The following is a 12,747-nucleotide window of genomic DNA, read 5'->3' as shown; positions in this document are numbered from 1 at the left end:
GATGGTATCATTTTTGAACCAAAGTGGGGAGGCTTAACTGACTGAGCCACCCAAGCACCCTGGCAATTTGAACAGGTTTTTAATGTGTTATGAGATATTGACCCAAAAATTAATACAAAGAGGTCGAAGACCAATAAGATCCCAGAATTTCAAGAAGGAAAAAGTGGGAGAGATTAGGGGACTTACATGGCTTTTTTCAAAATTTATTCTACAGCATTAGTAATTTAAAAAGAGTGACAAGTCAACAATAAAGCAATTAAACTAATGAAAGAATCTCAGGAACAAATTGTCATATATGGATACATGACAGAAATGAAAGTCAGTAGGGTAGTAGGTGGGTAAATAATGTTGCAATAACTTGTTACCCATGTAATGTTTTTAAAATTATCTTTAGCTCACACCATACATAAAATTGTGTTTTAGATAAATTATAGACCTGAAAGTGAAATAGAACTATACAACATTTAAAAGAAAATATAGGAGAATATCATTATAAACTCAAGGTAGGGAATAATTTCCTACATAGGATGCAAAAAGCACAAAAATGGGAAGGAAGAAAAATTATTTTAAATTAAAATTTCAATCTTCTACATAATAAATGATCATAAACAAGGCTAAGAAAGAAACTACAGACTTAGAAAATATATTTGTGAGGGCAATTAATTTCCAAGGATTAGTATCTACAACGACTGATCCAAATTTTCTTTTGTGAATTTTAGATACATAAAAGTTTGTATTAAAAATGAAAAGATTTACAATAATCATAAACCAATTTTGTGTAACCGTAAATAACATACTTGCTGAAAAATAATTATTTTGCAAACCAAAAACAGTAACTTTGACAAGTATGGTCTTGTTTTACATTTTTGCAAATCTCTAATATCTGGCTTAAAGGAAGACAGGTGGATTCTTTACTTCTGCATTCAATCTGTTGCAGTCTTATTTTGGTTTATGTATATGAAGAAAACCCAGCTCTACTCACATGAATGTGTACTTGAAAAAGTACACACACACACACACACACACACGCACCTGGGAGAATGTCAAAGTCTCCCAGGTTCTCTACAGGATACTTTGAGAACTGCTATCCTAGAATAAATATTTCCACAATTCAATAAGAAAAGGCACAGATTTCAGTAGGATAAAAAAAAATGGCCACAAGATATAAAGAAGCAATTCTCATAAAAGGAAGTCTAAATGCCCCCAAAACATTTGTTACTCTTTAATAGCTTTAGTAATTACAGAACTACAATTTAAAATGACAATATAGGGGCACCTGGCTGGCTCAGTCAGTTGAGCATCTGACTTTAGCTCAGGTGATGATCTCGCAGTTCACTAGTTTGAGCCTCCTGTCTGGCTCTGTGTTGACAGCTCATAGCCTGGACCCTGCTTCAGATTCTGTGTCTTCCTCTCTCTCTGCCCTCCCCTGCTCACACTCTGTCTTTCACACACACACAAAAGTAAGTAAACATTAAAAATTTGTGAATGACAATGCAGCTTCCACACCCACCAGACAAACCAGAAGTTTTAAATCTGGCAATTATCAATGTTATTAAAGGCTTAAGCAATGATAACCCTTATTCACTGCTGGTGGGTGTGTGGATTGTTGTTTTGGGGAGGGAAAAAAAGTTATATTTAGGAAGGTTGCAGCCATCCCTATGGTGATACACAGCAGTTTCTCCTCTTGATATTTACTTTAAAGAAGCACAAGGAGACTTGCAGAAGGTGGACCACTGAGGCATTGTACTAATAGCAAAAATTGAAAACAACCTAAAAGGCCACCAGAGAAGAAATAGCTAAAAACAAACAAACAAAAAACTGTGGCATTTAGTACAGTGGAATTTTATATAGCAGTTAAATAAGACCAGAGCTGCATTATAAAAAAAGTCACATAGAAATATTTCTTCTACAATACTGAATGTTTCAGATTGATACATACAGTATACTTTTAGAATTCTTAATCCAGTTGACCTTTGAACAACATGGTTTGAATACTGCAGGTCTACTTACATGTAGATTTTTTTAAATATAAACACAGTAACTATACTTTCTCTTCCTTATGGTTTTCTTTATTTTAAGCACATAGTACATAACACATATAATACAAAGTATGTGTTAACTGACTGTCTATCAGTAAGGCTTCCGGTCAGCAGTAGGCTGTTTATAGTTAAATTTTGGGGGAGTCAAAGTTTTACACAGACTTTAGACTGCATAGGGGTACATGCCCCTAACCTCCATGTTGTTTGAGGACCAGATGTGCTGTATTTTATGGATATATACATACCTCATATAATGTATTATATTAAAAGAATAAAAACCATGGCAAAGGAATGCATGTATCTACTTTAAAATCGTGGCTTTTGCTGGATAGATATGGAGGAACATCACATCAGGAAGAGGACCTAATAATAGGATATCACGTTCATCTTATTTTTCACTCCCCAACAGACAAAAGAAAACTAAAGCAAACATGTCTAAATGGTAGTATTTGTTAAAACTGCATAAGTAATTGAACATTTTTTGTTATTATTTGCCCCGTATGTAAATTTGATATTTTATAATACTTTGAACGTTAAATTATATTAAAAATCCAAGTTCACATCAGATAGGACAGTGGACATAAAACATTAGTTGGGATTTAGGAATGTATCGGGAATTTTATAACATTTCCATGGTAATTTTAGGACAGTAACATTCGAATCATTTTTGAGATGGATTCACCACTTTTCAGTTGTTTATAAATATTTTCCTAATATACTTTCCCCATGATTGTCCTTCTAGACAGCAGAATGCTTCTGTTCATGTTTATTGTGTCCCTGCAGATGGACAGTGTTATGAATACAAATGGATGGCCAGTGCTTGGAAAGGTTCTTCCCGAACAGTCTGGTGTCAAAGGTCAGATGGTATAAACGTAACAGGTAAACCTCCAAATTTCTTTGGTTTTTGAAAGTCTTCCTGTAACGCACATGCAGTTGGTTAAACAATTAAGGAAACAAAGATACTCAAGGTATCCAAAACATGTTGCAAATTCAGTACCTAGGCTATATATAACTGGCGACCAATGACTTTTAATGTTTCAATTAAATTCTCCCTCATCTAGCCATTTTAGACATTGCTGCACGAGTTTGGTTAAAATAGTCTAATTCCGGGGTGCCTGGGTGGCTCAGTCGGTTAAGCGTCCGACTTCAGCTCAGGTCACGATCTCGAGGTCCGTGAGTTCGAGCCCCGCGTCGGGCTCTGGGCTGATGGCTCAGAGCCTGGAGCCTTCTTCCGATTCTGTGTCTCCCTCTCTCTCTGCCCCTCCCCCGTTCATGCATAAATAAAACGTTAAAAATTTTTTTTTTAAAAATAGTCTAATTCCAATAAATTATCATAATTCTCAGATTATCTTTCCTAACAATTTTTATATGTGAATAACTTACCACATGCTAAATATATAGATATATATTTTGTTTCTGGATCTTAGAGACCATATACATGCAGACCAAAAGTATTACAAAGGGAGTATGATTTTACAAATCTAAGTATCTTGATACTTAGATAATTCAGAAATCTATGTTTTAGTTTTCTATTCATTAATAGGTAAAATCTGTTGGCAAATCTCAAGCCCAGACTATCTGGGCAGCTAACCCACTCTGTCTCCACTCAAAAATTATATACTCAAAGAAGAAATCCAAATGAAAAATCTTTCTGAAATGTCCCTTGACCCAAATACACCCCCAAAGAGCTTCTCTAATCTGCAATTACTTCAAGTCTCTTTATCTAAACTCAGTAAATGCAAGGGATCTTAATGTCCCTATGAAATGGCAAGAAACTTGGCTCCAGGTATGTACTGAACCACCTTGCAAATTTCCTAGGAAAAAAAAAACAAGGTTGGAGCCAGAACCTCAACCCTAAACATATGACCCAAAGATCTAAGATCTCTCCTTCAACAATTTATTTGTGTAAGTCTAATCTGTAGAAATCTTCATAGTGCAGCAGTAGCATGAGTTTTGACAGTTAACTGCTTAGGGGAACCTGCTGACTTACTGCCATCGTTTTGACCCTCTGGCAGGGAGAGAAAGTAATGTGCATTTGGGTGTCTGTGAGTAATGTCCATTTATAAATTTAGCTGTAATATATACATCAAGATAACAGGAACAGGAATCAATATGCTTTTTGGAAAGCATCAATTTTTATATTAAATTTTAAATTACCTGCATTTATTTAAACGTAATTACTTATTTCCTCCCTATGAAAGCTGGAACAGGATATCAAATTATGTTTTTGTGAAGGTAAGATTTTATACATGACAAATCTGTATCAAGAAACCATTGATAATAGCAACTCCCAGTGGACACATATATAACAAAGAAGAGACCCCTGCCAGGAAACTCTTTGCTCTCTCTCAGTATTAGGCAGAAAATGTTCCAACCACACCACTGTTAAGAGGCATATGGGGAGAAAGAGTCCTGGGAAGGGAAGCATAGATTTTCTAAATTTGAAGGCATTTATAGAGGTGGTACATTCGACTCAAGTGTTGAAAATGAAGGTCTGCATTCTTTAAACTATTCAGAGGGGATGTTGCAGCTTCCCCAGAGGGTCCTATTACTTCCAGGGCTTTTTTCCAAATATGGATGCAAATAATATTTGTTTGCCTTTTCTTCTACATATTAAAAGCTCTTTTCTCACTAAAATTGGGGATAGTCCCCAATGCCAAGGTAAGTCAAATTTTAAAAGACTTGCTGTAGAAATCATATGTTCACCTTCTTTTTAATTCATTAAAGCATCCCATGTATTTCTTTCTAATACTCTTTGATACCAAAAAGCCAACATGTAAATGATTTGTGATAAACTCTATATGCATTCTTCTTCCATCTTTTAGGAGTGGTAAGATTCTTTATGAGATATAGACAAGCATGTGAAGTATATTACCTACCTTGACCGCCTGCTTCTGTTTTATGATGTTGTCCTTATTAGAAATCAAGATGTTATTTTCCTTTTTCTTCATGTGTTTAATGATAATAACTTCAACATGGACATTTAACTGCAATGTGCTTTCCCATCACAATTTTTTTTGATGAATAGTGTATTTATATTATTGAGAGATAAGGCAAAGAATTAACAATAGTTATCTTTGATTAAATCCCAGGGGATGATCAGTTCCATAAATAAAGGAAAAAACTTTGCTTTCCTAAAATTCTGTTCAAGTGAGCAAGTATGGTTTGAAACTCTAAGTTCCTTCCATATCAGCAATATGGTTTCTCTAGGACATCTGTTCCTATCTTAAAACCTCACTTTTAACAACTTACGCAGGCACACTCTACTTGAAAAGAAGAAAGAGAAGGAAGAAAAAACAGAGCTGCAATGTCAAGTTTAAACAATAACATAAATATACCTCCTAGTAGCTGCAAGTGTTTTCTTTCCTCTACCCCCAAAACTCCTGAATTAGCAGGAATTGGAAATTTTCTCAAAGAAATATACATTATTAGAGAAGAACATGTATGTGGTAGTCACGTAAATTAAAGAGACATCTCAAAGAATGTGACAACTATTTCTTTGAATAGCCAAGAAAAAAGTTAACTCTGAAGGAAAATTAAATCTGTTTTGCAATGTTGAACTGGGCCAACAGGGGGGACTAGGATAGAAATAGCCCTTGTGCAATTAGTGTTTTCAAAGTAGCAACTACAAAAACAAGCGCTTACTGAGCACCTGCTGAGTTCCAGGCTCTGTGCCATCTGCTCTGAAGAAGAACAAGAGTCTCTGGGGCGCCTGGGTGGCTCAGTCAGTTAAGCATCCAACTTCAGCTCAAGTCATGATCTCACAGTTCTTGAATTTGAGCCCCACGTTGGGCTCTGTGCTGACAGCTCAGAGCCTGGAACCTGCTTCAGAATCTGTAACTCCCTCTCTCTTTGTGCTTCCCCTGCTCACGCTCTGTCTCTCTCAAAAAATAAGTAAATGTTAAGAAAAATAAAAAAGAAGAGCCTCAAGTTCCTGTATAAAGTGGTCAAGGTTAACCAACTATCTCACAATCAGTTGCTCTCAGAAAAATCCATGGATTCCCAAAGTGGTTCAGGATTCAAAGACACGTCTATACAACAGTGTATTTCTATCATTGCAAGAGATGCTGCTTGTCAATGTATGATTTTCTGTTCTGCAGGGGGCTGCTTGGTGGTGCGCCAGCCTGATGCTGACAGGTCTTGTAACCCACCGTGTAGTCAACCCCACTCTTACTGTAGTGAGGTATGTGTGAATTCAATAGGATAAATAAACTAGCTTCATTATTTCTCACCCCACTGACTCTTGTACAGTCCATTCCCCCTACCCCAAAACGCATGTCTTGAGGCCTGCAACTTAATTTCTGGACCTCTCCGTTTATCAATGTAAATAATTCTAAATGTACTTGTTTCTGTTAGAATAATTTGTGTACAATAAAAAATGTATGTCCTTTTTTATGTAGTTAAGACAGAAACTACATGTGGTAAACTTCCAAAACAACACTTCTTGAAAGCCTTCTCTTCAAGTCCTATCTGTCATGCTTTCAAAGATCACCTTATATGTGTAGAAATCCTCTTGTTCTCCTGCAGATGAGGACATGCAGTTGTGAAGAAGGATACACTGAAGTCATGTCTTCTAATGGTACACTTGAGCAATGCACACTTATCCCCGTGGTGGTGATACCCACTGTGGAGGACAAAAGAGGAGATGTGAAAACGAGTCGCGCAGTACATCCAACCCCATCCTCCAATAACCCAACAGGACGGGGAAGGACCTGGTTTCTACAGCCATTTGGGCCAGGTGAAGTGACTAGACAGTGTTGATGTAGAATCTCTTACTTATACATTTAACCATGTCAAAGGATTAAAAGAATGAGCAAGCATTTTCATATGAGCTATTAATTATTTCATCTGTACTCATTTATTCTGATACTGCCATATATTATGTTTTTACTATTATAAAAAAAAAAAGCACTCATGCTCAAAGTTCAGAGAAATGACTTTCTTCTATGGAAAAAAAATTTAGGATATTAGTTATTTTGATCTCAGACCTACATTTACAAGTATAATTATGATCATATTGAATAAAGAAATCTAACAGTGAAAATATTAATGAGGAAAAAAGTGTATTGTCATTCAGAACTGGAACAAATAAAACTGTAAAGACATTCAAGAATTTTTCATTTGACCACAGACGGGTAATAATTTGAACCTAAAATAGGAACATCAGTAATGCAGTGCTGTGCCAAGGGGCACTTGGTGGCCAGCCCAATTTCTATCAGCTCTTCCGTTTGATAAACTGAAGTAATCAGAACCCGTACTAGCATCAGATACAGAAGGGCAGGGATGGAGCCTTCCTGTCTAGATGGGATGATCTAAATTTGAAGACTGACCAGACCCCTGTCATATTAAACAGACATTCTTCATGTGTCTAGTAATGGGCTTGAAGCCAATACAGGCAAAAGCTTGAAGGTCTAGTAAAATGCTATCCCTACTCTGCATACTTTCTCTCCCCAGTTGAAATCAACTATATGCTTATTCCTGGAACTAACGCTGGTGCTTAAAATTGTGCTATGAAGGCTATATGGTAGGTAAGATCATGATGGTGTTTCTTACACCAAGAGGAATTGCTAGTTAGTGACCAAAGGAAATCGCCAGGCAAAGCCAGGTGCAGTCTACCTTATACTTGTTACAAACATGAGAAAAGAAAGAATCCTCATAGCTAGCACCTCTCTCTTTGGAATGTATTAAGTCAAAACACTTTCCCTTACTGGAGAATCACTATTAGGATTTTAAGTATTTTCAGTTTTGGAGTGAGGTAGCTCAAATACTGTGATTTAACCACATTATCCCTGCCTTGGTAAGGTTCTTAGCTGAAATACAATTTATTTTGCAAAGCTGACTTGTCTTTGCAAACACGGGAAACTCTTCTCTCAGTATTCAAGATCATGGACCAGCACATGGCTGTTAGCAATTGTGACCTTGAATAAGAATCCATGCAGATCTCCTCAAATCAAAACTGGTTTTTAAAAAGAGTGTTTTAAGTTTAATATATAGCTTCCCTACAGTGAGTATTTTAGTATATTAAAAAGATTTATGTTCTTAAAAAAGTACATTTAGGCATTGTTCTTGGTTTTTGAGGAACTCAAAGATTATTTGTTGAAGAACTCTCAGGGCAGATTTTAAACCAGTGTCTAATTTTTTAAGTCTTGAGAATTGAAAAGAAGGCTATTTAGAATATTAACAGATTGTTTCCAACTAATGGACCCCTGGGTTGATCCAGCTTCAGGCAGAAAAAACATTTGTTTTTGATGCCTTCCAAACATTAAATAAACGAGAGTGTCTGTGAAGTCCATTTGCCCAATCCATAATTTTTGCACCAATGTCACCTTTAATTTTACGTATGCAACAGAAAATATGTGTTGATGTGAATTTCAGATTAAGTTAGGTAAGGTTATTAATACTATCTTCTAGTTGAAGTTTATTCTCAACACAAAACTAAGAAGTTCAAAGAAAGTAAGACCAGAAAACCAAATTAGGGAAGTTCCTGTCTTGCCTAATTCCATATAATAGAAAAGGTAGAAAAAAATTATTCAGAGTTAAAAAATTATATGTTATAATCAAACTTGGCTATTTTCGCAAATGATGTTGTCAAATGAACCTTAAAATACAGTGTAAGTGTAAATTAGATAAAAGATTAATTCTAAAAAAATGTTGAACAGATTCACTTTCAATTCATCTAGGAAAAAAAAAGGCTAAAGTGACAAAATTTATGTTCAAATACCTGTCTGCATCAACCCTAAGCTATTGGACTTTCTTGAAATTGCATTATTTTTCTTCTTGTAATTGCCATTCTTAGAGTGAAAATCAGAACAAAATGTTTATTTAGCATTACACATATATTTGATTTGAACTAAAATTTAGTTAAGCAGCAGCAAAAATTTAGGCATATAAACTTGAAATCGGAACACAAATTTAATTGAAAACATTATTTCTTTGCCTTTCAAGTCTCATTGGTAATTTACCTTTAATGAAGCAGCATCTAACTCATAATAGCAGCGTTGCATTCATCATTAACTGTGCCTAGGCAGTAATTCATTTTGTTTTGAAACAATGTGGTCATATGTGGCTGGTCATTGGTCATAGTTAAAGACTGTCTCATATATATATATATATATATATATATATATATATATATATATATATATATATAATCACACACCAAACTAATGTAAATTAATGACTAATATCCATTCTTCTTAGATGGGAGACTAAAGACCTGGGTTTACGGTGTAGCAGCTGGGGCATTTGTGTTACTCATCTTTATGGTCTCCATGATTTATCTAGCTTGGTGAGTAACTATTTCACAATCTAAGGGGGCACAACAATCTATTTCAGCAAAAATACTGTCGGTTGACCATAACACAGGAACAGCAAACTAAATCAAATAAGTATTCCACATTGAGTGTTCGTCTGCCATTCTAAATAAAAATGGCTTCTGTCATAGTTGGTCTAAAACCTACCAAATCTGAGCTGTTTGAAATCTGAAAATGAGCCAGAGCTGCGCCAGGTCATCTTAAGTGTGTTCTCCTTGGTTCTGCAAGAGAATACTGCTTCATATGCTTACGGTGAACTCCAGACTGATCCTCAGTTACTACTGGGGGAAGAGATTATGGTCATACCTAATCCGATTCAACTATCTTTTTAAACATGTATTATGAATTATGTATTATTTACAAAGATTTCTGCTCAAATATAAATGACTATACTATAGTATTTCCATTGTTAGTACCAGAGGAATTCCATTTGATAATTCACTTTTATAAGATAATAAAATATGGGAGGAGTTCTTTTTAAATTTTATTCAGACCATACCTAAGAAATTCAAAGATACCAGAGTATCCAATTCTAAGATTGAATTTAGGTCATACAGGCAATTAGCAACTTTATCAATACATTTCAAAGTTTGTCATTTAAAACAGAATTTACAAATGATTCTTTCTCCTATTGTTGTTGTGTTGTTTACAGCAAAAAGCCAAAGAAACCCCAAAGAAGGCAAAACAACCGACTGAAACCTTTAACCTTAGCCTATGATGGAGACGCAGACATGTAAAATATAACTTACCCTGGCAACAACCAGTTTCAGATTTCTGACTTTGCAGTAGACATCCAGAAGCCACAAAGCTCTTCATACTGTGTGAATTAAAATGCAATGTAACTTTTTAAAAGAGCATCAAAGAAAGGAGTGAAAATCACAGTGCCATTGGAGATATTAAGACAGTACCACTTACAAAAAAACAAAAAAACAAAAAAACAAAAAACAAAAAAAAAAACAAAACAGCCCTGAGAATTCTAGGAGTTTTAGTTGAATACATGCTGCATTCTAAGTTTTCTGTGATCTTTTCTGATATCTACCAACTGACAATTCACATTCATCTCTAAAATATGGTTGTGGAATTGTTCAGTTAGGATGCCTGATCCAAGCCTCTGTCGGCAGTGTTAACCCGTAACAACATTTTAGCATGAAGAGTTTATACCAAGATCTCTACAATACTATAGTGAAGCATAACAACATGTATACGCAATTGAATGATACACATTACTACGTCAGACTATGTACTTGTTAATAAGCAATTTTAATGGTGAATAAAAGATAAGCGAATAAAAGATAAGCTCTAAGCGGAGCAGAAAACCCATTGAGTAAATTCAGCATCTTGGTCGTTTGATGATAGCTTTCATTAACCTGCATTTCAGAGGCAAAGACTTTCTTCTAAGAATTAGTTCGTGTCTTTCTCCAAAATACGAATGCTGGACATGTACTAGGATCTTAGAGAAAAAAAAAAAAAAGTCCTCAAGTTCAGTATTTTATAGTGGTTATTGTCTGGAAAACTTATTTGCTTGTGTTAATATATTTCTACTTTCCCTAATTTTCAAACTGGTTGCCTGCATCTCTTTTGCTATATGGAAGGCACATTTTTGCACTATATTAGTGCAGCATGATAGGCATTTAACCAGTATTGCCATAGAAACTGCCTCTTTTCATATGGGATGAAGACATATGTGCTCAGAGTGTCATGGAGACATTTGCAAGTTCTTGTATTCTAAAGAGTACAAAGTTCAGTTTGGATGGCAACAGGATGGAATTCGCTATTACATCTGCTATATACACTCTTCCTCATTGCTGCAGCCATTGCGAAATCAACCACATGGCAGGGATTTAAATGTTCAAATCCCAAACTCATTAACCTTTCAAAAGATGGATCTCTCTAGTTGGTTTTTAATTGTACTTTGAAGGCTGTTTATGACTAGATTTTTATATTTGTTATCTTTGTTAAAAAAAGAAAATAAAAGAAAAAAAGGAGCGGGTTGTCTTTTTAATTTTGAGCAGATGGAGAAAATAAGGTCTTGATAATTTTTGTAACTAAAAGGAATCAAAATTGTGTGTTGACTCTTCTTTTTCCTGATTCACATTCTTCGTTTCATGTCTAATGTATCCATGGTTGTGTCTTTCTTACTACTAAAATTTGAAGGAGTCTTTGTATGATTTCAAAAGCTAAAATTTTCAAGAGAGAATAAGTGTTTTGCCCAGGACTTTGTTAAATATCTAGACCAAGGGTCACAAACTTTTTCTGTCAAGGCCCAGATAGTAGAAATTTTCAGCCAGGTCTTTGTCACAACTTCTCAATTCTGTCATCAGAAGAATGCAGGTGTAGACAATACACAGTACATAGAAGAATGAACACGGCAGTTTCCCAGTAAACCTCCCATTATAAAGACAGTCATCAGGTCACATTCATTTGCAGGTTGTGGTTTGCTGACCACTGGTCTAGAAGTTTTTTCAGTGCTTACCTCTTAATTGTGTCATCTTTTGTTTTCATTCATTCACCTTAGAATATGAGAACTGTTTAATTTGAAAAGTGAAAAGGAGTCATTCAACTTTTTCACTGTTTTGGAAGTAGTTGTATTTTTCACAGATGTAGCCCTGGGAAAGGCACAGTGAAGTACTATCTATCTGATTTGGTAGACTTCTTGTGTGTGAAAAGAAAATTCAAAAGGTGCCATTAAAAAGCAATTCCATTTTTCAGGCAACATTTACTGCAACAACATTTGGTAGAGGGGAGGACATTAGGTTTTCAGGTCTTTTAAAAATAGTATAATAAGCTATTTTATCTTAAACATAGCTGTGTTGCTATAAAAGTGGTTTAGACTAGGTGTTTTACATTCATAGTAGAGTTTGAGCTCCCCCTGCTGTTCATTGGATTATTTGCAAAGATTACAAAAAACATCAGATTATCAGATGTTGCCTCAAAAATTAACAAATTTCTACCTACTTCACTAAGAATTAAATGTAGAAAGCACTAATTCCTTATTAAACATTCACTGTATTAGGCAAAGCAAATCATTTAAAAGCAAATAGGTGGTCACAAAGATGAGAATTTTACTTTAAATCAAAGATTTAAACAAAAAAAAAACCTCATAAAAACAAATTCCATTGCATCTGTCTTATTGAAGAGAAGGAATAAAAATCCTATGATTGTTCTAAAACTGTGATCGTCAGTGTATGCACTCAGGGGTCTTCCAGATAATCCTCAAGTTGATCTCTTTGAATAAAATGAGCTCCATTTGTACAAAATGGTTGAGAAATAATCTGCAGTTACTTGAAGAATTTAGCTAACAGCCTTATAAAACGCGTGCAGCACCTACTAACTTTGAAGTTACTGAATAGAATAAAATAGCATTGCACAAAAGCTATACTTCTGATACTGTAAAA

The 12,747-nt window shown here is 35.0% G+C and overlaps 1 protein-coding gene across 2 annotated transcripts in view; it reads left to right on the top strand.

Moving 5' to 3' along the window:
- THSD7A (thrombospondin type 1 domain containing 7A) overlaps positions 1 to 12,436 on the top strand; it is a 433,981-nt gene extending 421,545 nt beyond the window's left edge. For both annotated transcript variants that reach the window (XM_042918979.1, XM_042918974.1), the window contains 5 exons: positions 2,823 to 2,918; positions 6,140 to 6,222; positions 6,567 to 6,777; positions 9,240 to 9,327; positions 10,005 to 12,436. In XM_042918979.1, the coding sequence (XP_042774913.1) occupies positions 2,823 to 2,918; positions 6,140 to 6,222; positions 6,567 to 6,777; positions 9,240 to 9,327; positions 10,005 to 10,089 (563 nt within the window). In that variant the 3' untranslated portion in view covers positions 10,090 to 12,436. The remainder of the gene's footprint in view (positions 1 to 2,822; positions 2,919 to 6,139; positions 6,223 to 6,566; positions 6,778 to 9,239; positions 9,328 to 10,004) is intronic.
- Positions 12,437 to 12,747: the final 311 nt, after the last annotated feature.

Source organism: Panthera leo, chromosome A2 (genome assembly GCF_018350215.1).
Source record: "Panthera leo isolate Ple1 chromosome A2, P.leo_Ple1_pat1.1, whole genome shotgun sequence".
In the NCBI taxonomy this organism is placed as follows: domain Eukaryota; kingdom Metazoa; phylum Chordata; class Mammalia; order Carnivora; family Felidae; genus Panthera; species Panthera leo.
Note: the sequence above shows the minus strand (reverse complement) of the source record. Positions and strands in the feature narration are given on the sequence as shown.